At 39.5% G+C, this 20,839-nt stretch overlaps 2 protein-coding genes across 5 annotated transcripts; one reads left to right on the forward strand and one right to left on the reverse strand.

Moving 5' to 3' along the window:
• The first annotated feature begins 2,823 nt into the window (after positions 1-2,823).
• Positions 2,824-13,156, forward strand: sfxn3 (sideroflexin 3). The gene is made up of 11 exons (XM_063491804.1): positions 2,824-2,908; positions 4,446-4,663; positions 6,500-6,670; positions 7,819-7,917; positions 8,474-8,549; positions 8,664-8,749; positions 8,848-8,975; positions 9,373-9,422; positions 9,628-9,677; positions 9,799-9,846; positions 9,941-13,156. Exons 2-11 carry the CDS (start codon positions 4,500-4,502, stop codon positions 10,035-10,037), a joined length of 969 nt encoding a protein of 322 aa, XP_063347874.1. The 5' UTR covers positions 2,824-2,908; positions 4,446-4,499; the 3' UTR covers positions 10,038-13,156.
• A 1,302-nt stretch (positions 13,157-14,458) lies between these two features.
• LOC134640178 (peroxiredoxin-like 2A) lies at positions 14,459-20,836 on the reverse strand. 4 transcript variants are annotated; one of them, XM_063491807.1, is made up of 7 exons: positions 20,742-20,810; positions 17,877-18,119; positions 16,941-17,123; positions 16,519-16,610; positions 16,263-16,403; positions 15,324-15,488; positions 14,459-15,244 (listed from the first exon to the last, which is right to left on the reverse strand). In XM_063491807.1, the coding sequence occupies exons 2-7, from the start codon at positions 18,070-18,072 to the stop codon at positions 15,149-15,151; spliced, it is 873 nt and encodes a 290-aa protein (XP_063347877.1). In that variant the 5' UTR covers positions 18,073-18,119; positions 20,742-20,810; the 3' UTR covers positions 14,459-15,148. The 4 variants fall into 4 exon arrangements, with proteins under 4 accessions (XP_063347877.1, XP_063347875.1, XP_063347876.1 ...); XM_063491805.1 differs by having other exon boundaries at positions 16,938-17,123; XM_063491806.1 differs by lacking the exon at positions 20,742-20,810 and adding an exon at positions 18,599-18,613 and having other exon boundaries at positions 16,938-17,123.
• Positions 20,837-20,839: the final 3 nt, after the last annotated feature.

Here is a 20,839-nt window from a genome sequence, read left to right on the forward strand (position 1 = left end):
TTTACTGTCCCTGCACTGCCATTTTTGCCACACCAGAAGAAGAAACAAACACGCAAGGGGCAACGAGTAAACAACAAGTAACCACAGTAACGGGCAACAAGTAACCACAGCGTTCGGTATTTTTCTTTAGTGTGTTTTCGCCAGTTAGACGTTCAGATCGCCACATTTCTGAAAACATTTAAACAAGTTTTGAATTCGTCTTTGCAAAGATTTTCCACTCTTCTTCAAAAAAACAAGAAGAACATCAGTCTACTGTGTTGGTTTGTTTTGCCATGTCTCAAAACAACTATCAACCGAGATTCAGAGGACCTCCTCCTCACTGCGGTGGGCAGTACGGTCCCCCCGGTGAATACAGTGGTCTCAGAAAAGCTTTTGAGAACTGCAGGAGGGAAAACCTTCATCTACGAGAGAGCGAGTACCAACTGCAAAGTCGCCTAAACGGTCTTCTGGTAGAGAGGAGGAATTTATGTCATAAGGATGGGCTTGTAGCTCTTAGAGAAGAAATGGAGTCCAAATACAAGCAACTGGAGAAAAGAAATGAAAAGCTGGAACAAGAAAACAAAATACTAGAAGGGAAGCAGCTAGATGCGAATGACTTGAAGGAAAAGCTGTCAGACGCATACTCAAGAATTGAAGCAGAAAATGAGTACCAGCAATTTCTAAGGGAGAAACATTCGGAAGAAGTCCAAAATTTAAAGAAGAAATGTCAAGACCTGGAACAGAAGCAGGCACTCTTGGAGGACAAAAATAAAGAATTGGAGGAAGAGAAGACAAGACTGGAGGACAAAAATAATGAACTGGAGCAAGAGAAGACAAGACTGGAGGACAAAAATAAAGAATTGGAGCAAGAGAAGACAAGACTAGAGGACAAAAATAAAGAACTGGAGGAAGAGAAGAAAAAACTGGAGGACAAAAATAAAGAATTGGAGGAAGAGAAGGAAAGGGTAGAAGACAAATATACAGCGCTTGAGCAGAAACATAAAGAAGTGCAGGACAGGAGCACAGAAATGCTTCAGGAGAAGATCCAACACCTGCAAAAATATGAAGAACTTGAGAGGATTCACAACGAACTGCAAAGCAGAAACAGTGAAATCCAGGAGGATCAGAAAAGGCAGAAACAAGAAGAGCTTGAACACAAGGGCAAAGAAAATTATGAAAAGTTTAACAAACTGCAGGAAGATTTTGAGAAGATTCAAGCAGACAATGAAAACCTCAAAGAAAATAACACACTGGAGATGAAAAACGATGAGTTGCAGGCGCAAGAAAAGCAAAAGAAAAAAGGATCCAGCTTTTTCAAGAGGAAGTCAAGCAAGAAAGAGGAAAAACCAAAACAAGACCAGGAAAGTGTAGAGAAAGAAGAAAAGGTAGAAAAGATAAACGGCAAAGTAGAAGAAAAAGTGAAAGGAAAGAAGAAGAAGATGGGCTGCTGGAGCTGGTTTTTCAGGAGTAAGAAATGTTCTGGTGAGATGAGAGTGGAAGAGGCTGCTGAGTCTGGACAACTGTAGGAGGTTCTCCATTTCATTACTATTCACATCTCCACCCAGATCCTCCCTGCACCTCCCTCTACCCTTCGTCTACCCCCTTCTTCCCTCATTCTCCCCCTTCACATCTCCACCCCACCCGTATCCTCCCTGCACCTCCCTCTACCCTTCATCTACCCCCTTCTTCCCTCCTTCTCCCCCTTCACATCTCCACCCCACCCGTATCCTCCCTGCACCTCCTTCTACCCTTCGCCTACCCCCTTCTTCCCTCCTTCTCCCCCTACCCCTGCAACCTCCATTTGCCATGTCCATCGACAGGTTTTTCTATGTGAAGATCTGTTTTCTCTGTATCATAATAAAAAATAAATAAAGTTGAACATAACCAGAACTTCTTTTTATGAGAAAGCACAATTATACAACCTGTTTCCCTATAAACTAAAAACCAGTGGATAAACAGATTAATGAACAGGTAATAAAACTTGTTAAATATGACCGACTGTGACTCCCCTTGAAACCTGTTAAAGCAACATAAGTATTCAGCTTTCAGGAGGTAGAAATGCTGCCACCTTTTGGGGAATTATAAGGATGGTGTACGTTGTAGACCCTTCAGCTGTGCATAAAATCACTGAAAAATATACTGTCACACCACACAAAAATGAGAGTCTGTCTTTAGTTGTGTACTTTTATGTATAAATTAGTCTTGTTATTTTAATGATCATAAATTGTTTGGGATGCTGATTAAATTACCCAGATACCGGGGACCTGATACAACAAGACTAGTGAAAACTTTGAGTATGATAGATTAAATAAAGTAATGACTTCTGGGAAGTGGACCCCTCCCCTGTCCCGTCAGCTTTTAGCCAATCCTGCGTGATCTTCCTCCCACGCCCAGGAGTCTTTCACCATAAACACCGCCCCTCCTGTTTCGCCGCGCGGCGCTGCCTTAACGGGCAGCTTAGAAGCTCGTTTTTGTTTCTACCCTCAGCTTCATGTGATCAGTTTGACTACACTTAAATGATTTATTCTTTATTTTTGATTAAGTTAAACTTCACACGTTTACATTTTCTACTCTTGTATTTAATAAAGAACAATAGAATAGAATAGACATTCATCATACTGCAACTGAGCAAACAAATCGAAGAAGTCTCTGACCGTCCACATACCGTCTGGCACGCATTTTAATTCCCATTATTTAATCACTGTAGGCATTACATCTGTAATGAAACCTCATATGAGTAACACAGAACATAGACAGAACATTACTGATAGTTACTTTCTCCACCTATTATTTATAGACCCATCCTTTTTTTTTTCAAAATGCTATGTTACTGTATTTCAATAAGTACGCGAAGGCAGCATATGTCTACTCGGTGGTGCTGTGATATTGAGAGGTCATACATTTTCAAAAACCAGGGAGTTAAGAGCAGGTATGTTTCCGTGATTGCTGAATTCACTTCACTGATTAATAATGATCATATCCTGATTAAATTAGCGCTCGCTCTATTTCCATATTTGTCCTTACAACGCTAACTGAGGTGCTAATATGCTTGCTAGCTTGTAAACTAGCTGGTTAGGGGACGTTAGTTAGTTAGCAGGTGTTTTGATGACATTAGAAATCTGTGTGTTCTCCCATCTGTCCGAACATTTAATGGTTTTTTTTTTTTTGTTTGTTTGTTTGTTTGTTTGTTTTTTGTTTTTCTTTACATTTAACTCAGTTTTATTAACAACAGTGGGTATTTCTGTTCTCCAGTTCGTGATTTGTAGTGCTGCTGTCGGCTACCTTGCTAGCGTGTTCGCTAGCCGTTTAGCAGCCGGCTTGGTGTCAGGAACTGGGGCGCCTGTCGTGACAACCCCAAACCCATCTGCCACTGTGTCTGCCGCGATTTTCTTTAATCAGCTATTTCGGTATGACAAACATCATTCATGTGGTTGTCTCACTAGTGAGGCGATTGAAGGCTCATGTACGTTACACATAGTTTGAAGGAGCAAAACAATAGCCAACTCCTCTGTTATCTATTTATCCACGGTATCCGGTGTTATCTCGCTCTTTAAGGGTTTTTTTTTTTTTTATCAATTTGGTAGTTGTGACCTTCATGCCAGAAAGATCAAACCAAGGTCTCCACACTGTTGTGCCCCCCAGTGTCTTACTCAATTATGGCCCAAGTGCTGGATGAAGATATCCAGTTAACACTGTGGTGAAAAGCCATAATGTGAACAGCACAGAGATAAAGAGTTGGATCTAAAAGAGGTCAATAGTTATATTACAAGTGAGGTATTGTTTTATTTCAAATTGTACAGTCCAACTTGGATTTTTAAGTGACTGTGGGCTTTTTGGTGTGGTGTGGGCATTTAACGGATAAAAACATCATCTTAATGTTACTTTATCCTATACTCATAGACACAGCTCACATTTTAATTTGGACTGCACTGAAAGCGAAGAGCTGCTTATAAGGAACCCACAAATGGACAATACAACAGTTTATTGTGGTTTTAATTTAATACAGCAAACAGAAAGTGTTATTTAGGCTTGAGAAAGCACTGAGTGATGAAGAATGCAGTAAACCTCGAATGCCTCGAAGGGTTGTTTCCAGAAAGACAACTCTGTCATTGTACAGGGTGGTGTCCTTTACGGTAAAGGTGGAGGGTTTCGTTAGCACAGTGTATCTGTGGAATGCAGCACAGCTTTTAGTGAAACGCAGATGAGGGCTTATCTCTGCCGCCAGCGTTTTTCGTTACAGTAATTACACTTGTAGGGCTGGGAATCAGGTCGCCATACTTATATTGTTTCAAACTTTGCTCTCTGTTTGTGATATTTGTGCATGCACAAAATTTTAAACTAACATTCAGGGTATGTTTGTTGTCTTTTTTTTCTTTCTTGCCCATAAAAGGTTTTGGCAAGAGAAATGCATTAGTTAATCCAACTCGTACGGTTCTTTTTTTCTTCTGACTTGATGTTTTCTGCAGTGTTGTACGTTTGTGCCTGAGCACTAATCAAAATTTCTGAGTGAAGAAGCCAGGATGTCAGAAGAGGTGTCCCGCAACATAAACATCAAGGAGCCAAGATGGGACCAAGGCACGTTCACGGGCCGCGCCAAGCACTTCTTCATGGTCACGGACCCCAGGAACGTCCTGCTGTCCTCTGAGACTCTGGAGGAGGCCAGAGTGACTGTGGAGAACTACAGGTAGAGAAGGTCAAGATATAAAGAAGGGAGTAGGAATGTATAACCCTTATTCCAAAAGACACTGTGTAAAAACCCATATTTTAATTACAATAGGATATAGAAAACATATCAAATGTTTAAACTGAGAAAGTGTACAATTTTAAGAAAATTATTAGCTCATTTTGAATTTACTGGCAGCAAAATGTCTCAAAAATGTTGTAAAAGGGCCATGTTTACCATTGTGTTGAGTCCTCTCTTCTGGGAACTGAGGAGACCAGTTATGGATTTTGGGGGAGGAATGCTGTCCTATTCTTGGCTCACATAGGATTTGAACTGCTCTACATTTTGGGGTCATATTTGTCGTATTTTTCATCTCGTGCTGTTTTCAGTTGGTGAAAGGTCTGGACTGCCAGCAGTCCAGTTAAGTATGTGGACACGGCGTGTGGTTTTGCATTGTCTTGCTGAAATATGCAAGGGTTAGGGTTAAAAGAAGTCATGTGAATGGGAGCATGCGTTGCTCTTAAACCCGTATGTTACTTTATGGTGATACATTTCCAGGTGTGCTAGCTGGCAATTTCATACATTGAACAAAAATATAAATGCAACACTTTTGTTTTTGCTCCCATTTTCCATGAGCTGAACTCAAAGATCTGAAACATTTTCTACATAAACAAAAGACCCATTCCTCAAATGTTGTTCATAAATCTGTGTTCGTGAGCATTTCTTCCTTTGCCGAGATAATCCATCCCACCTAACAGGTGTGGCAAACTTTTGAACTGAGCACGTGTCTTCCATAAAGAATTTCAAATTTTCATTGGTCCAACCACAGATGAGTTTTCCACCTTTAAATGAAGACTGAGAGAATCAAGTCAACATATGGTTTGTCCTTTGCACGATAAAGCTTTTGCCGGTATTTGTGGATGGCTGGATGTGTTCCAGAGCCTGTTCAGTGATTTCAAGGACGTAGTCATGCTTCCACTGCCACCTGAGCACCCGAAGATCACAGATTTTCAATTTTTCATGTCCATGTCCCTTGCACGCAGAGACTTCTCCAGATTCTCTGAATCATTTGATATTATGTTCTACAGATGATGAAATATTCAAATTCTTCACAGTTTTGCCTTGAGCAACATTATTCTGAATTCTTTCACAGTTTGTAGATGCTGTATTATTTTTTTATTTAATGGTGAACCTCTGCCCATCTTTACTTCTGAGAAACCCCATCACTTTAAGGTGCTTTTTTTTTTTTATACCCAATCATGTTGCTAAAATGCTACCAATTAACCTAATTTGTTAAAAATAGTTTTCCAACTCAGGGCTCGCAAAATCGCCATCATATAGCCCGACGGGCGGGGCTGAGATAGATTTTGATCGCCCGACCGGAGATATCGCTAGCCCCGGGACGTCGGGCTAGCGATTTTGCGAGCTGTTTGGTGTTGCTAACTCCTCCAGTGTTTTTGTTGCCCCTACTCCAACTTTTACGCGACCCATTACTTCCATCAAATTCAAAATGAGCTAATAGTTTACAATAGTTGTACATTTTCTCAGTTTAAATATTTGATATGTTTTTTGTTGATGTTGTTTTTTGTAAATAATATATTGTTTTATGAGATTTGCTAATCATTGCATTCTGTTTTTATTTGCATATTACAACAGCGTCCCAACTTTTTGGGAAGCGGGGTAGTATGTCGGATCTGAGTAAGGCATAGATAGGAATGAGCTTTGAACGAGATTATGTGCTGGCTTGTTTTCTCCAGTTGGAGACTCCCTGTCCATAAAGTGGTAGCATCCGGTTTTGTTTTCACATATAAGAAAGAAAGTTCGTACTGCAGCGCTGTACTGTTATGACTTTTTCAGAGCTGGGATCGTGAAGCCTGGTCTGACGGAGGATGAGCTCTGGAGAGCCAAATACATCTATGACTCTGCCTTCCACCCCGACACAGGGGAGAAGATGTTTGTGATTGGCAGGATGTCTGCTCAGGTGCCAATGAACATGTCCATCACAGGCTGCATGCTCACCTTCTACAGGTACAGCTCAGATTTAAACACACGATTCACTATAATGTGCTTCTAAAGAGAATCTAGAAATGGAAAAATTAGTATCTAATAAATGAAAGACTGAATTTGATACAGTTTCTGTGCGACCAAAAGTCAGCCTTAATACAGCAGCAAAAATAGAAATGTTAATCCCTGTGCAGAGGGAAAATCCTCTTAAAGAATGAAAAATGTTGCTCTTAATTCTACTGATAACTCGCTATGCTGTGACTATTTAATAAGCTATGTGATCAATTCATGTTAGAGAAACAGTTTGATCTGCAACAAAAGTATACACAATATGATTAAAAGTAAAGCTGAAATGAATTTTAATTCTTTGTAATTACAGAAATAGACGGTGAAACTAAATAATAGATTATTGGCCATAGTTTTAAAAACTGATTTATTTTAAAATTTTATGTTAATAGTTCACATTTTATTTTAAGGTTTTTTTTCACGTTTTTGTTAATTTAATATTTAACAATTAAGTCTCTATCATTTTTGTCATATTAAGTTTATTACTCAGGTTCAGGTTGGATGTATCGTGCACTACCATCAACCACAATGTTGTTTTTGCATCCTACCACTTGAGGGCACCATAGGGTGACATTTTAAAGTCTATATATTATAGCTTTATATAGTAAAATTGGTATAATAAAGAAGAGAGCGAGTGCTTTGGGGGATTTCTTAATACCAATATGAATATTTTAGGTGATTTAAGTTAAAGTTGAAATTCAGCATATATTTCTGGAGGCCTGTAAACCGTGCTAAAGGACCATTTGGTTTTTAGGTCACATGAATAAAATTGTGACACATACCCTATCAAGATGATCTGTATCTTTTGCATGTGAATTTTATTCAAACTTGACTATGGGCTGATTGATTTTATATGAAGATGTTATCTGCTGGGAAAACTAGTGTGAAATGAGGGTCCACACAAACTTGTATGCAGTTATGACTAAATGCATCTGTAGATTACTTCGTAGTTTTGCTTGCATCCTCTTTTTTTTTTTTTTTGGTCACTAGCAGCTACTTTCTCAAGTAGTGTCACTTCTTTGCCACAGCGCAAATGGCACCGAACACGCAGCGTGAAATCTCACTTCCTCAAACACACTGTCGCTGTTCCTTCATGTTTTTTGCAGGACTACTCCAGCAGTGGTGTTTTGGCAGTGGGTTAACCAGTCCTTTAACGCCGTCGTCAACTACACCAACCGCAGTGGAGACGCACCCATCACCGTGAAGTATGGAGGACTTCTCATTTCCCTTCCTCTCTTGATCATTCCTGTCCCACGTCTAAACTAGTCTCTGTGAGGAGGCTGTGGGAGCGGCTGTCCTCTCCCTCACAGCGGTATTACGTTCCACTGTTAAGCATGTTCGGCCTCGTGTCACCGTGATCTCATGCTGACTTAATTACGTGTTCCTTGTTGACAACAGGTCAGCATATTTGCAATAAATTGCCCCTTCCAGACGCTGCAAAAATGCATTGAATGCATGCATTTATTAAGAACAGCAACATGCGAATGCATATTTATGGATCAAGCATGCAGTCAGTGAAACACATATTGTAATGTTCTGTTTTGCAATTATTGTTCTCGTTCATTTTTTAAATATTCATACATGACTTCACACATTTCTTGGTCCACATAAACTTTGCATTGATTCACCTTAGCTTGATTTGTAGACTCTGAGCTGCTGTCTTGATGTGGTGATCCATAATTGGCTCTATTTCACTTATGAAAATGCTGAAAAGGGATGTGGGTTCTCAGTGTGTGACTTGTGATAATTTTGTTCTCGCAGCCAGCTCGGTGCAGCCTACGTCAGTGCAACAACTGGAGCCGTAGTCACTGCACTGGGACTCAAGTCTCTAGCTACGGTAATACGTTTGTTTCAAGTGCAACAAACATGAAGTAAACCAAAGATAAAACAAACACACATGCCCTGCTCAGAGATGCGATCCTGATTGCTTAATTTTGTTGTGTCTTTGCAGCGTCTCCCTCCAATCATCAGCCGGTTTGTCCCTTTTGCTGCTGTTGCTGCTGCTAATTGTATCAACATTCCCTTCATGAGGCAGAGGTGAGGTCACTAAAGTATTAATTATAATAGGCCACTGATTAATATTTTAACAGCTGGTATGACAGCTTTACATGATGTTTGTTTTTCCCCTCTATCAGGGAGTTAAAGTACGGTATCCCTGTAACTGATGAGAATGGAAACCGGTTAGGAGAGTCTCCAAATGCTGCCAGACAAGCCATCGTGCAGGTGGTGGTGTCGAGGATTGGGATGGCGATGCCTGCAATGGGTAACGTCGACCTTTTCTCTGCTTGGTCATTACTTTGCATGCATTAGTGACAAACCTGCAAAGAGGTATCAGCTGAAACTGCAGCTGCTCTCTGCTTTATGGAGTTTTCTGGCTGGTTAGGTTCCCTGTTTTTCTTCCTGTTCTGTATAGTGTTCATCATTTAACAGCCTATGACCCAGATATTTATCTCAAGAGCTGCTAGACAGCAAACACAAATTTAAGAGAATATATGTTGACTTTGTTTCCCCTGAAATATTCAAGAAAACATTATGATCATCACTCACCGAAAATATATTAGAAAATGTATCTTCATCTCACACATTCTGAGCCTTACTAACAGTTTCCTGTTTTGCTATTGAAGCAGAAAGCCCCACCTGACTTGTCGTTCTGTTCACAGCCATTCCCCCTGTCATAATGAATGCTCTGGAGAAGAGAGCTTTCATGAAGGTAAGCAGATTGCATCCGTGTTTGCTGTACTGTTTTGTTTCTACTGAGTGGATTTACCAGACATTCTGGTGTTTTATGAGGTTAAAGAGTCACACCGCATTCCACATATTGCACGTACACTGAATGCTTGTGTCTGTGGATGCTCTACAAAGACAAACTCATCTGATATGTATGTGTCCCTGATTTTTATCTGTTTTCTCTGCAGCGGTTCCCAATTCTTAACGCTCCAGTCCAGGTGGGACTAGTCGGTTTGTGGTGAGTAAAGTGGACTTGTTATCAGTGAGAGTATCCTTTTATCAAATGATATTTTTAACTTCACCTAGAAAGTACCTGCAACAACATCTAAAACATTCCTGTTTTCATCTCTTGATTTCAGCCTGGTGTTTGCAACTCCTCTGTGCTGCGCCCTGTTCCCTCAGAAAAGGTACCAGTAGGCACTTTCACCTCACTCATTCAGTCTATATCTAGCGTTGTTTAACTTGGCTGCCTTTTAATGATGCTGGACCATCTCTTTGTAGCTCTATGAGTGTTAGCGGGCTGGAAGAAGATCTGCAAGAAAGGATACGAAAGACCAGTCCTCACATCACCACTGTCTACTTCAACAAAGGCCTGTAGGAGCAGCCAGCAATGCATATGTTGAGAGAGACACACACACACACACACACACACATCCACATTGTGCTATGGATTCAGTTGGAAGGGTGAAATAAAATATATTTGCAGGGTTGGTTTTTTTTTGTTGTTGTTGTTTTGTTTTGTTAAGGCTCTTTTTTTTCAGGATTTACTGACTTTGAAAAGAATGACCACTGAATGTTGTCTGTATATAGATGGCGCTCTTGAGGGAAGAGCGCCATCTATATACAGTTTATTGTTTTGTGGTGTGTTTTCTGTCTTCTGCTGGTCACAGCTGAGCTTTTGGATGGCTATTCATGAAGTTACTGATTTGTCCTCGACCCGCCAATATCTTGCGTTGCATTCAGGTTCATTTCTGATTCAGTTAAAATGAAGACTCTTGCTTATTGATCATGTGTGTAACTTCTTCTGAATGTAACAGTCTTTTCTTCCTTGTGCTCCCACTCTTTCCAGTGTATATTCCAGTGTCATATATTTTACACTGACCATTTTGTTAAAGCTTGAGGCCACCAACTCAGTTGCCCCAAGAAAACGGTATATTAAGTCGCTCTAAATAGCCCGACTCCTGTTGAAGTTCCTGTTTTGTTGTACCATGCCTGTTGTTACCCAGTGCAGCTTCTTACCCTCGTCTACTCTCCTCTAAGTGTACTTATGCCCTTCATATTCTTAGTCAAAGTAATGAGGTGCTCAGTACCTGTGGCAAAGATCTTTATATAGCAAATAGCACATCCTATATCAGTCAACACTACAAACTGTGGTTCTCATCAGCATAAATATGTACTGTGACAGCCTGGTTTTTTTTTCCTTCTTAAAGGTGATGGTGCTTTTAAGTAGTGGCATCTGGTGGAAAGAGGATACTGTGTTGTGTGTACATGAGGAAGTAGAAATGCTGTTGATAAGGATCTTAAATGTATTGCTGCTGTTATGTGAATACTAACTCACAGTTTGGAGGGGGGTTTTTTTTAGTTTTTTTTTTTAGTGTTTGCACCTGACCTGAAGTGGGCTGGGAGACATCAAAACAGCCAGATTGTCAAAAGCGTGAGAGCCACTGATGTCCTGTTGAACCAAAGGACAGTAATAAATGTTGTGTAACAGGTCAAAATAGTAAATTCCTGGTTATAGGTCATGGTAGCTGTGCACAGTGTTTGTTGCTGCTTTGTTAATCTGGACAGCTTGGCCGAGTTTGAGCATCTTTGATCAACAGTCATTCACATTGTTGACCAAGCTCTCCAAACGCAGTGTCTCCAGTGTGGTTAGATAGTGATGATGGTGTCTTAGTGGTGTAAAAATAATTATATTTTTCTTGGATATATTTATGTAGAAAGCACATATAATGTAGAAGCTACGAAGCACATTTTTGAGGGATTTTAGAGATTTAAATTAAAATGTATGCCTCTGTTAGTGAATGCATCAGATGGCCCCACATATGCACTTGGAAACAATGTCCTCTCCTCTTGATACAGGAGTGTGTGTGTGTGTATATGTATGTATGTATGTGTGTGTATATATATATGTATATATATATGTGTATATATGTATGTGTATATGTGTATATGTATACATGTATGTGTATATGTATGTATATATATATATATATATATATATATATATATATATATAAAAAAATAACTTATTGCAAATGACTAGGAGCTTCTCCTGCTTCAAGACCGATCAGTTCTCAGATTAGAGGAGTGTTCCTATAGTTTGATTTATCACTGTTGCAAATTACCAGCTCGGATTCAGTGTTAGTATAAAGTGATGTTTTGTGTATGTTGGTTAAAAATGTGACCACAGTAAGATTGTATAGATCACCAAAATTCTTCTCCATTAAGACACTTAGATGTAGTTGTGGACTTGTGACAGATGTTGGGCGTTAAGGGACTGTAGTAACCGCACAGCATTTGCATTTTTGTGAATGGACTTTTTGTACAGACACCAATGCACAGTGATTGTGTTAATGTGCAATTCCAACATTCAGTAGCTTTATTCACCAAATGTTAGGAGAGTGTTGCTACTTGAAACTCAAATGAAGGTGGACGTAGTGGGGGGTTTTTAACTATTGGCTTTCTTGTTTTGGAGAGAAATTGGCTTTTTATATGAACACTTCACTCCCTTTCATCTCATCCATGTGAACAGAAGGCTTCTGTTTGAGTCCCCTGCTTGAATTAGACACCGACATGGGGTCACATGCACTGCAGGACAGTGTTTCACACTTGGTATCACTACTATAGTCTATATGTAGAAGTGTTTGCAGTGCCCACTGAAGACCTTTTTGCTATGATGCTGACTGCAGCTACTGTGTGATGTGTTTGCTGTGGTGCTGTAGGAATTAACTGGATTTGTGTTGCAGTTTTACAAGTGTTCATTGATGATTGTGAGTCTTCATCATGCTGGATAATGCTGACTAAATCGTGGCTTCGTGTCTGCTCATTTTTAATCATTTGTGGTCTGCTAGCTTTCGTTGCTCGTAACCAAGTTGCTTTGTTCCCATCTTTCTCCTTTTCTACTCGCGTTTTGGTGCACAAACGTTTAAGAACAAAACTGAGGGGTTTGAGTCGGCATTCAGACACGTTTGGAAACTTTCATCGTCCCAGCTTGTGACTGTGTTTTACCACCGTATCATGTCACACCTGTAGAGCCAGCCAAAGATGAAACGGGTAAAGGACTGAGGAAGTGTGTAGCTTTTTAAAAGTTTTTGTTTCAGCTTTAGCAAATGGACCTTTTGCCATACTTGTGCAAAAACAGTTTGTTTTTTGTGTATTTTAACACAAGTGGTCCTCTCCACCAAATCCATTGTCTTGAATACAAAGCTACAAGTTTGAAAATGTAAAGAAAGTCCAACACACACTTTATTTTTGGAATTCATTTTTTTGCCATTGATTTTATTGACAGTAACATTTTAGATCAGAGTTCTTTCAGTGTTTTACAACATGCTACACTCCATGAATGTTTTGGTTATTTTATATACATACAACTCACATACATGTAGACTTATAAGTATTTGTGTTTTCTCCCTCTGTTTTGTATTGTTTTGAAATGTATATTTCCTTGACGTGAGATGTATTTTAATCTGAGCAATAGAATAAAATGTGTAACATCAATGCCCAAGCATGCTTGTTTCATGCAGTAATATTTAACACGGGTTATTATCACCATATAAGTGAATATTTCAGCAGAACAGCTCAGATATGAGATAAACATTTAACCTATCTTAAAAACCACTGAATCTTGGTGGTTGGAACATTCACAACTTTAATCTGACACTATCAAAAAAAAAAAAGAAAATCACACTGTATGACGTGGTCACGTCACAGTCAGCAGAGCAGGACGGATTAGGCTGCTGTTAGATGAGTTAACTGATGAATGTCAGAGAAAACAAAGTAAATGTGATCAGGTCTCTCCCTGTGTCCCTGCTGACTTTGCCACTGCTGTAACTTAAAGTTTGGCAGCCCTCTGGGTCCCACCACACTGACCTGGGGGCCCAAGCAGTTGCTTGCCTTACCTAGTGGTAAAAAGCTCCTCTACATGACTACTGATACGTGTGTGTGTGTGTGTAGGAGCTACCACAAGCACAATTTTAAGGACTGTACTTCCTTGAGTTTATACACACTGGCCACTTTATTAAGTGCACCATTCAACTGCTGTTTAATGTAAATCTTTGATAGCTCAGTGCATTTCATCATGTAGACATGGTTCAAATAACCTGCCAAATTACAAGAATGGGTAGCATGGGTTCATCCTGCTATCACTTCAATAGGGTAATATGGTTAGATTTTCATGTACCTATAAGGATCTTGGCTGTTGCATTTTGAAACAGTTGAAGTCATCGTACTAATGGAGAGCCCCGCAAATGGACCATTACAATATAAGCTGCTTAATAAAGCATTGACCAGTTTCTCGGTGTGAGTTTGAGATAAGAATTTTCTAACCTTTGATATACTTGCAAGAGGGAGAGAGCCGTTATGGTGACCTTACTGATGTAATTAATAATGCCAAGGTTCCTGACAAGAGTATTTTCATAAATCTAATATTTTTTTAAATATTATTTGCTAAAATGATATTACAATTATGCACTTGCCAACTGAAATTACTATCTACAGTCATCTGTTACATAAAATTATCATATTTAATAAGATTTAATGAGGTATTTTTGCATTTTGTGTCTAAAGGTAAAATGTTAGTACATAATAAAACCAGACTCTCAGCATTGATACCATGCAGAGGAATTTTTTTGGTTTATTTTTGTTGTTGTGCTTTCAAGGATAAAGTTTTAAATGTTCAAAACTCAAAAAAAAATACTAAAGTTCTCTGAAAACTTTCATAAGAGCTGTGTAAGTTGTTTTATTAGACCAAGTTTAAACCAATATACAAATTACATTTAAAGAAAAAGAAAAGCACAGATATTGGATGAGGTCTTCTTTATTCACTGTTCTGCAGCTGATGCAGATGCATAAAATTCTCTCTCATACACACAGTCATACAAAAACAAGCAATACCTGCATCAGGCACCACAAACAGTCCTCAACATGACGACAGCAGCAGCGTGTGTGTGTGTGTTTAGGCATCAAACTTGCTCCCCTCAACCAAGAGTTTAGAGTGAAGTTGTCATTATCACACACAGACCGCACGCTCTTGTTATGTCAAAGGAGTGTTTGAGAGCTTGACCAGTAGAAGCAAATTAAGCTTTTACACAGAGTCAACATTTCAAATGTTTCACAATTATATTCAGATGTAAAATTCAGGCATTAGATTAAAGCATCTGATTTTCAAGTGACCTTAAATAAATGGCTGACATACCTAAAAGGAAATATTGCCTTTAATTCCCCAACATTTTCATACCCGTGTCAAGAATCTAGCTTATAGGTGCATTTCACAGCTAGATTTTCATAACCAACAGCAAATTACATGTGCAAACGTCAGCGGCATCTCATGATATTAAACAACACAGACTTCATAATTACCAGAACATTAATATCATTATTATTTCAGTAGATTTTGAAACTCTGCATGAGGTTAATAATATTCATTTTGCTAATCTAGTTTTGATCTAATAAAAGCGTACCTGCTTTTTGTGTTCCCTGGTGCTACAAAAATTATTTCACTGGTACAATTTTTTTAACGGCCTCTAGAACATCGGCCGTGTCCACCTTATCGCCAAACTCCTTCTCGCGGTGTTCCAGGAGGATGCCCTGCCAAAAAACAAAACGTGTGCTTAAAAATAAAGACGAGTTTGGTGAAGCATCACTGAGCCAAATCTGTGGAAGCTACCTGGTCTGCTGGTCCGATGACAAACACCCCTCCGAGAACGAAGCCCTCTCCATTCATGTTGCCCTGGTACCCAGACCTCCAGGCTCGCATGAAGTTCTGCCACACTCCCAGGCGAATGAACCCCAGGCCTCCCATCCTTCTCTGCACCGGGCCATAAAAACGTTTCTGCAATGCACATTTTAGTTTCAGTCCGCCTCATTTATACACAGCATACAGCAATTATAGTAGCATTATTTGACTGCTACTCTAAAACTGATTTATCACTGCGTTCTCATGACCCAACACTCTTACTGTCAACAAGCAATCCCTGACAGTTTGCACTGCTGCTTGATTTGAGATTAAAGATCATACAAAAGACAGGGGTCCTTGTAACTGTGGTTCTGGCAGGACATTCAGTAAAACGGCCCCTTGCAGTTAAGACAAGATGCTGGTCAGGATTAATTTATTCACAGAGCTCCCATTAGAAAAACCATTAGGAGGAAGGAGGAGGGCATTTAAGAGCTTTTTTAAGCAGCAGAGGCAATGTCAGAAAGACAAAGAGGAGATATATGCTTGAAAAGCTTAACAGCAGCGAGCTAATGAAACGCGACAGATTAGATCGTGCGTGGATAATGTGTGTGGTGGATACCATTAGAGACGCACTCATGCCAAGAATGAAAAAGATATCGCTGAGAAAAAAAACTCCAAAGAGTGCAGCGGCGATGACTTCAGCCTTTCACAACCTTTCACACGAGCGATTACCTTACTTTCAAACAGGCCTCCCCTGACATGCATTTCAGTACACCATACGGTTTCAGTTACGAGGTAGCTACGACGTGGATTTCCTGCTGAAGCCTAAACCGGAAATCTATGCTAGAGGTTTTTCAGCTCAGCCAGGAACTCTCAGATTATTCTCACAATTTTTCTGAGGATGCCTACTTGTTATCTACAGCTGCTAACCTGTTCATCTATATAGATGTCCCCAGCGAAGTGCGGTCTGAAGTCCCGGATCTCTGTGCCGATGTCCTCTTTCACAACAGCAACCAGAGGGACCCCAAGCTCTTCCAGCTGGGGCTTCAGAGAGGACAGCGCAGAGGCCTCCTGCAGCGAGACAAAAATCATACCAAAAAGAGGGCAGGAAAAAAAAATCACATCACATGCACTTAGAGTTGAGTGGAAACAGACAATATTCATTCAGAAAGACTTTTGGTGTCACCTCTCTGCACAAAAATCATCCAGGTCTTCTTACAGCCATGACCACAGCCCCATTCGTCTCCCACAGGCTCTTTGCTTTGATGACCTTGTCATCTGCAGACAAACCCACATTGAACTGTTTCTTATCATATCTTTCACCTCATGCGTTAGCGATTAAATGCAAGTCACAAAGATTTTGAATGCCAAAGTTTACAATGATTTAATCTGCCAGAAAATTCTAGAAAGTGGCTTCACTTTACATACTACACAAAACCTCATTCGCTGCATGTGTAATGTGTCGAAACGCGCACGAGGAAAGGAAACCACATGTGGCCAATTCTAGTGCTTATGTAACTTTATATTTCCTTTTAATAGCCTTAACTACATCTGCGTTTAGTCTGGTACATTCCAATATTGTACCGTATCAGAACGCTTTCTTACCACCTGTGGTGGAGTGCAGATCAGCATCTTGAAGGTATTGCAGCGTTGCATTGGCAGCTTTAGTAAGACACAGATCCGTGTTGGCCAGGAAGATCCCGGTTAGGGCAGCTCCGACGGCACCCAGACCCACAGCCCACATCCCCATTCCAAAGAGCTCGCCCTCCAGCCCAGAAGCAGAGGACAAAACTGCAACACAATAAAGCAAAAGCATGTTGAGAAGAAGAAACATAAGCATAAGGGACATTAACTGTTCTTTATTAGAACAATATTTCACAATGCTAGTGCAGACATCACATCTCAACTAAGATTGCATCTCTACAAGGCCCAGCATGCCCATTTTATTTGAATCTGGTGCAGACTGTAGTCTGCGAGTGTGCGTTTGTTTTTGCCACTGTACTCTTATCTAAAACTCACACATGCGATTAAATTCCTCACACACAAAGATCTGCAGGCAAATTTCAACTAGAGCAAATGTGCTTCTCGATAAAGCACAGCTAACAGCAGAGTTTGTTTTTTGTTGACAGTGTCTTTTAGAAAATATCGCAGCATAACATCAACTACATAACAACTACTTATTTTATTGTTTTAATTATTTAAAACATAATCTATCACCATTTCCCAGAACTGAAAATCTTTAAATATGGTTTGTTTTAGGGTTTTTTTGTAATTTCGTTTTCTGAGAACTGGTTTATCGATTAATTGCCGAAGGGTTGGTAAACTCTGCGTATGGAACTCCAATCTGACGTTAATTGAGTTATTAAATAACTCGTTTAACTTGTTTGTTTTTGTAACATTTCAACCTGGAGTCATTCCAGTGTACGGTAAGTGGGAAGAAAGAAAAAAAGAAAAAAAAAATCGCCATGCACAGGTGAACAAACCTGAAGTCTGGGCTGTGACAGATTGGCTAACTGTGTAGGGAGCAGTCAAATATGTCCTTGCCTGAAAGGATCTTGTTTGGGTCTGGACTGGCTTTGGCTTTACTTTGGTGAAACGGGGCAGCCTGGGTCCTTAGAAACTGAGGCCTGGCTGTGGTGGAGGGCTGGCTGCCTGGGTTAGAGCCCCTCACGGAGAGGGCAGAGCAGCGGAGGGCAAGCCTCCAGCTCAAAGCTGTGGAACATCTGGACAGAGCCAGCATGGTGGATAAAGTCTGATGATCTGACTACACACACTCTTAAGATTTCGCTGGAAGACAGAAACACAAGTCGTTTCTAAGCAGGTTAAAGCATACTGCAGTGCAATGCTGTAAACAAACAACAACATAATCCACCTTTATTGAAAGCTAAAGTCAAGGATCGACTTGACTTGACAGGTTTAAAGGAAAAGAATTTCAAACTTTTGCTTTCATTGTGATCCAATTATCAGGTTTTACCACCTGTTAAACAAGTTAGCCAGGCTTCAGTTATGCTCACACTGCAGACGGTGCAATCAAATGTAACAAAAGCATAACATACAAAATGTTTGATCTTCCTTACAAAGTCTACTGTGTAACTATTTTTCAAGTTCCTACTTTTGCCCCTTAAGTTCTCTTCTGTGTAGCAATCAAGACAGAAATTACACTGAAAACCAAAACACTGTTGCCAGTTTACAGCGTGCTACACAGAGGGGGTCAAATCTGGCTTTTCTATATAGTCACCTTTAAAGTAAGATCAGAAAATACTAACTTGTCTCCATTGCCAAAGAACGAGTGAATGCGTCCCCTCCTGTGGTTCAGCCCATCCAGTTTAAAACTGAATCACCCAAAAGCATTTGACGTCTGACTCCTTATAACTCAGAAAATGAAGAACCAAAAACAAACCAAAAAAATATATAACCACAGCAGCCAATCATCTGTGCAACGCACACAAGAGTCTGACTTTCTACATCTGCAGAGCCAGAAGTGAAAAAAAAAGGAAAAAAAAAAGAAGCTGTCAACACTGACTGCTGATCAGAATCTAGTCTTCCACAAAACATGTAAACAATGAGCACGACTAGTAAATTACAAGTTTCCTAAAAAATATAATGCTTCACTGGTGATAGCGTAACAAACCCTGTGGTATAAAGTAAGTTAGTTGATTTATCTACACTTTATTTGAACGTTTTTTTGCTTTGCTTTTCACTTCTTTCATCTGTCATCTTGCTGTAGAGTGAGTCATTTAACTCATTTACACCTCAAGTGCATGTTGATGAGAATACCGTGCAACTTTATACTTTTTCTAAAGTAGACGTTTGAATAAAATATTTGACAGCTACAGTAAAAAAGTAACCTGCTACAACATTAAAATAACTTTTTTATTTCATTTTGACTTGTGTTAAATTATTCATAAGCTTTTCATAGCTCAATCTGTGGCTTTTACCTGGAGAACTAGCGTGTGTCACTCATAACAATTGATAACACAAATGTAATTATGAGCTGATTTGTATAAAGCAGCTATGAGTAGATGTATGGCATTAGTATTGTGTACTCTTTATTATTGCATACATATTTTCATATTATACCCCACGACTAAGGGTGTAATTATCCTAGAATCAAATCTAATTTCCATGTTTTGTTTTGTTTTTATCTGAAATTACAATGCAATTATATTTGGCTAGAATACGCAGAAATACGTAGCGGATGAGACACTAGAATAAGGGGGTAATGCCTGACAGGAAAGAAGAAATAATTATATGTAAGTAATTTTAACCCTGTAAAGCCTAAACCATGAAATAAATGCAAGAAAACCAATTCTTTGTTTATTGAACTTGCTATAATAATAATAATTATTATAATTATTATTAAATGCACTGTCAATTTCTGAATAATGATGATGCAGGTGTGAGTTTTAATTTGTATAGTTTATGCTAGATCTGGCATTTTTATACAGTTTATTGCTTAAAAATGTAGTGTTCACTGTATTCAGATTTTTAGGGAAAGAAAAAAAAAACATCACACTGATGATGTAGAGGTCTCAAAAACCCATGTATCAAATATGATACACTTAGCATTAGAGGGTTAAGTAGGGCATAATTTCCAAGTATTTTAGTGGGAAAATAAACAAAGACATGGGACACAAATAACTTGTCAAACTCATTTTAATTCATGAGCCACATACAGCTCAATTTTGTCCCAGGTAGTCCAGACCAGTAAAAATCACTGGATAATAACCTACTAAGAATGCTTATGAAGCACCCATTTAACAGGAGACATGTTTACAGAACTGCCTGAGGTTGCAAGTAATCGGAGATTACATTTTAGTAATTGAGTTCTCTTTGTATAGTATTTTACCTTTTTTGTGTATCAGATGTGGATTTTACTGAAACATTTTATAGAAAGCCATCCACTGGACCAGATTGTACCCTGTGGCGGGCTGGTTTCAGGCCTCCCGCCGCATGTTTGTCACTCACGCGTTAATAGTTCCTCCACCTTTGACATTTAGCCTACATTTGAATCAGATGATGAGATGGCAAAAACTAACTAACTAACAGGCGCCCACAGATCACACGATACATATAATGACCTTGATACTGGTAATTGTGTAAGCTGTTTGTTTACGATGACAACTGTCCAGGCAGACCAAACTTTAAAAGTGTAAATGAAAGGGAGTGATTATCTGGCCGATTGCAACTGCGTGAACGATACTGTCAAAGTCCAGAGAAGTTATTGTGGTTTGTCACAGCGTCACCGCCTCATAGATAAACCGTCGCCCGTAAATTAGCATCTAAAATGAATACCCGTTACCGAGTCTGCACCCTCAGCCAGCCGGGCCTGCCAATGCATCTGTGCTTGCTCCGAAATGTCACCGTGACGAAGATAATTAAGTAGTCTTGCAAAGAATACACACTTACCAAAATCAATTTATCCACCAGTAACGCCTCTCACTAAACGGCTTGTCTTCGGATTTCTGCGCAGGCGTACTAACCGATTCTGAGCGCAGGGGAAACTA

The sequence above is a fragment of the Pelmatolapia mariae genome, linkage group LG13 (genome assembly GCF_036321145.2).
Source record: "Pelmatolapia mariae isolate MD_Pm_ZW linkage group LG13, Pm_UMD_F_2, whole genome shotgun sequence".
Taxonomy (NCBI): domain Eukaryota; kingdom Metazoa; phylum Chordata; class Actinopteri; order Cichliformes; family Cichlidae; genus Pelmatolapia; species Pelmatolapia mariae.

Bases quoted from the DNA above. Each gene is read 5' to 3' on its own strand.
- sfxn3 (XM_063491804.1), top strand. From the start codon at position 4,500: ATGTCAGAAGAGGTGTCCCGCAACATAAACATCAAGGAGCCAAGATGG. The intron at 9,423-9,627 runs GTAAGCAGATTG...TTTTCTCTGCAG, and splicing joins AGAAGAGAGCTTTCATGAAG to CGGTTCCCAATTCTTAACGC. The intron at 9,847-9,940 runs GTACCAGTAGGC...ATCTCTTTGTAG, and splicing joins GCCCTGTTCCCTCAGAAAAG to CTCTATGAGTGTTAGCGGGC.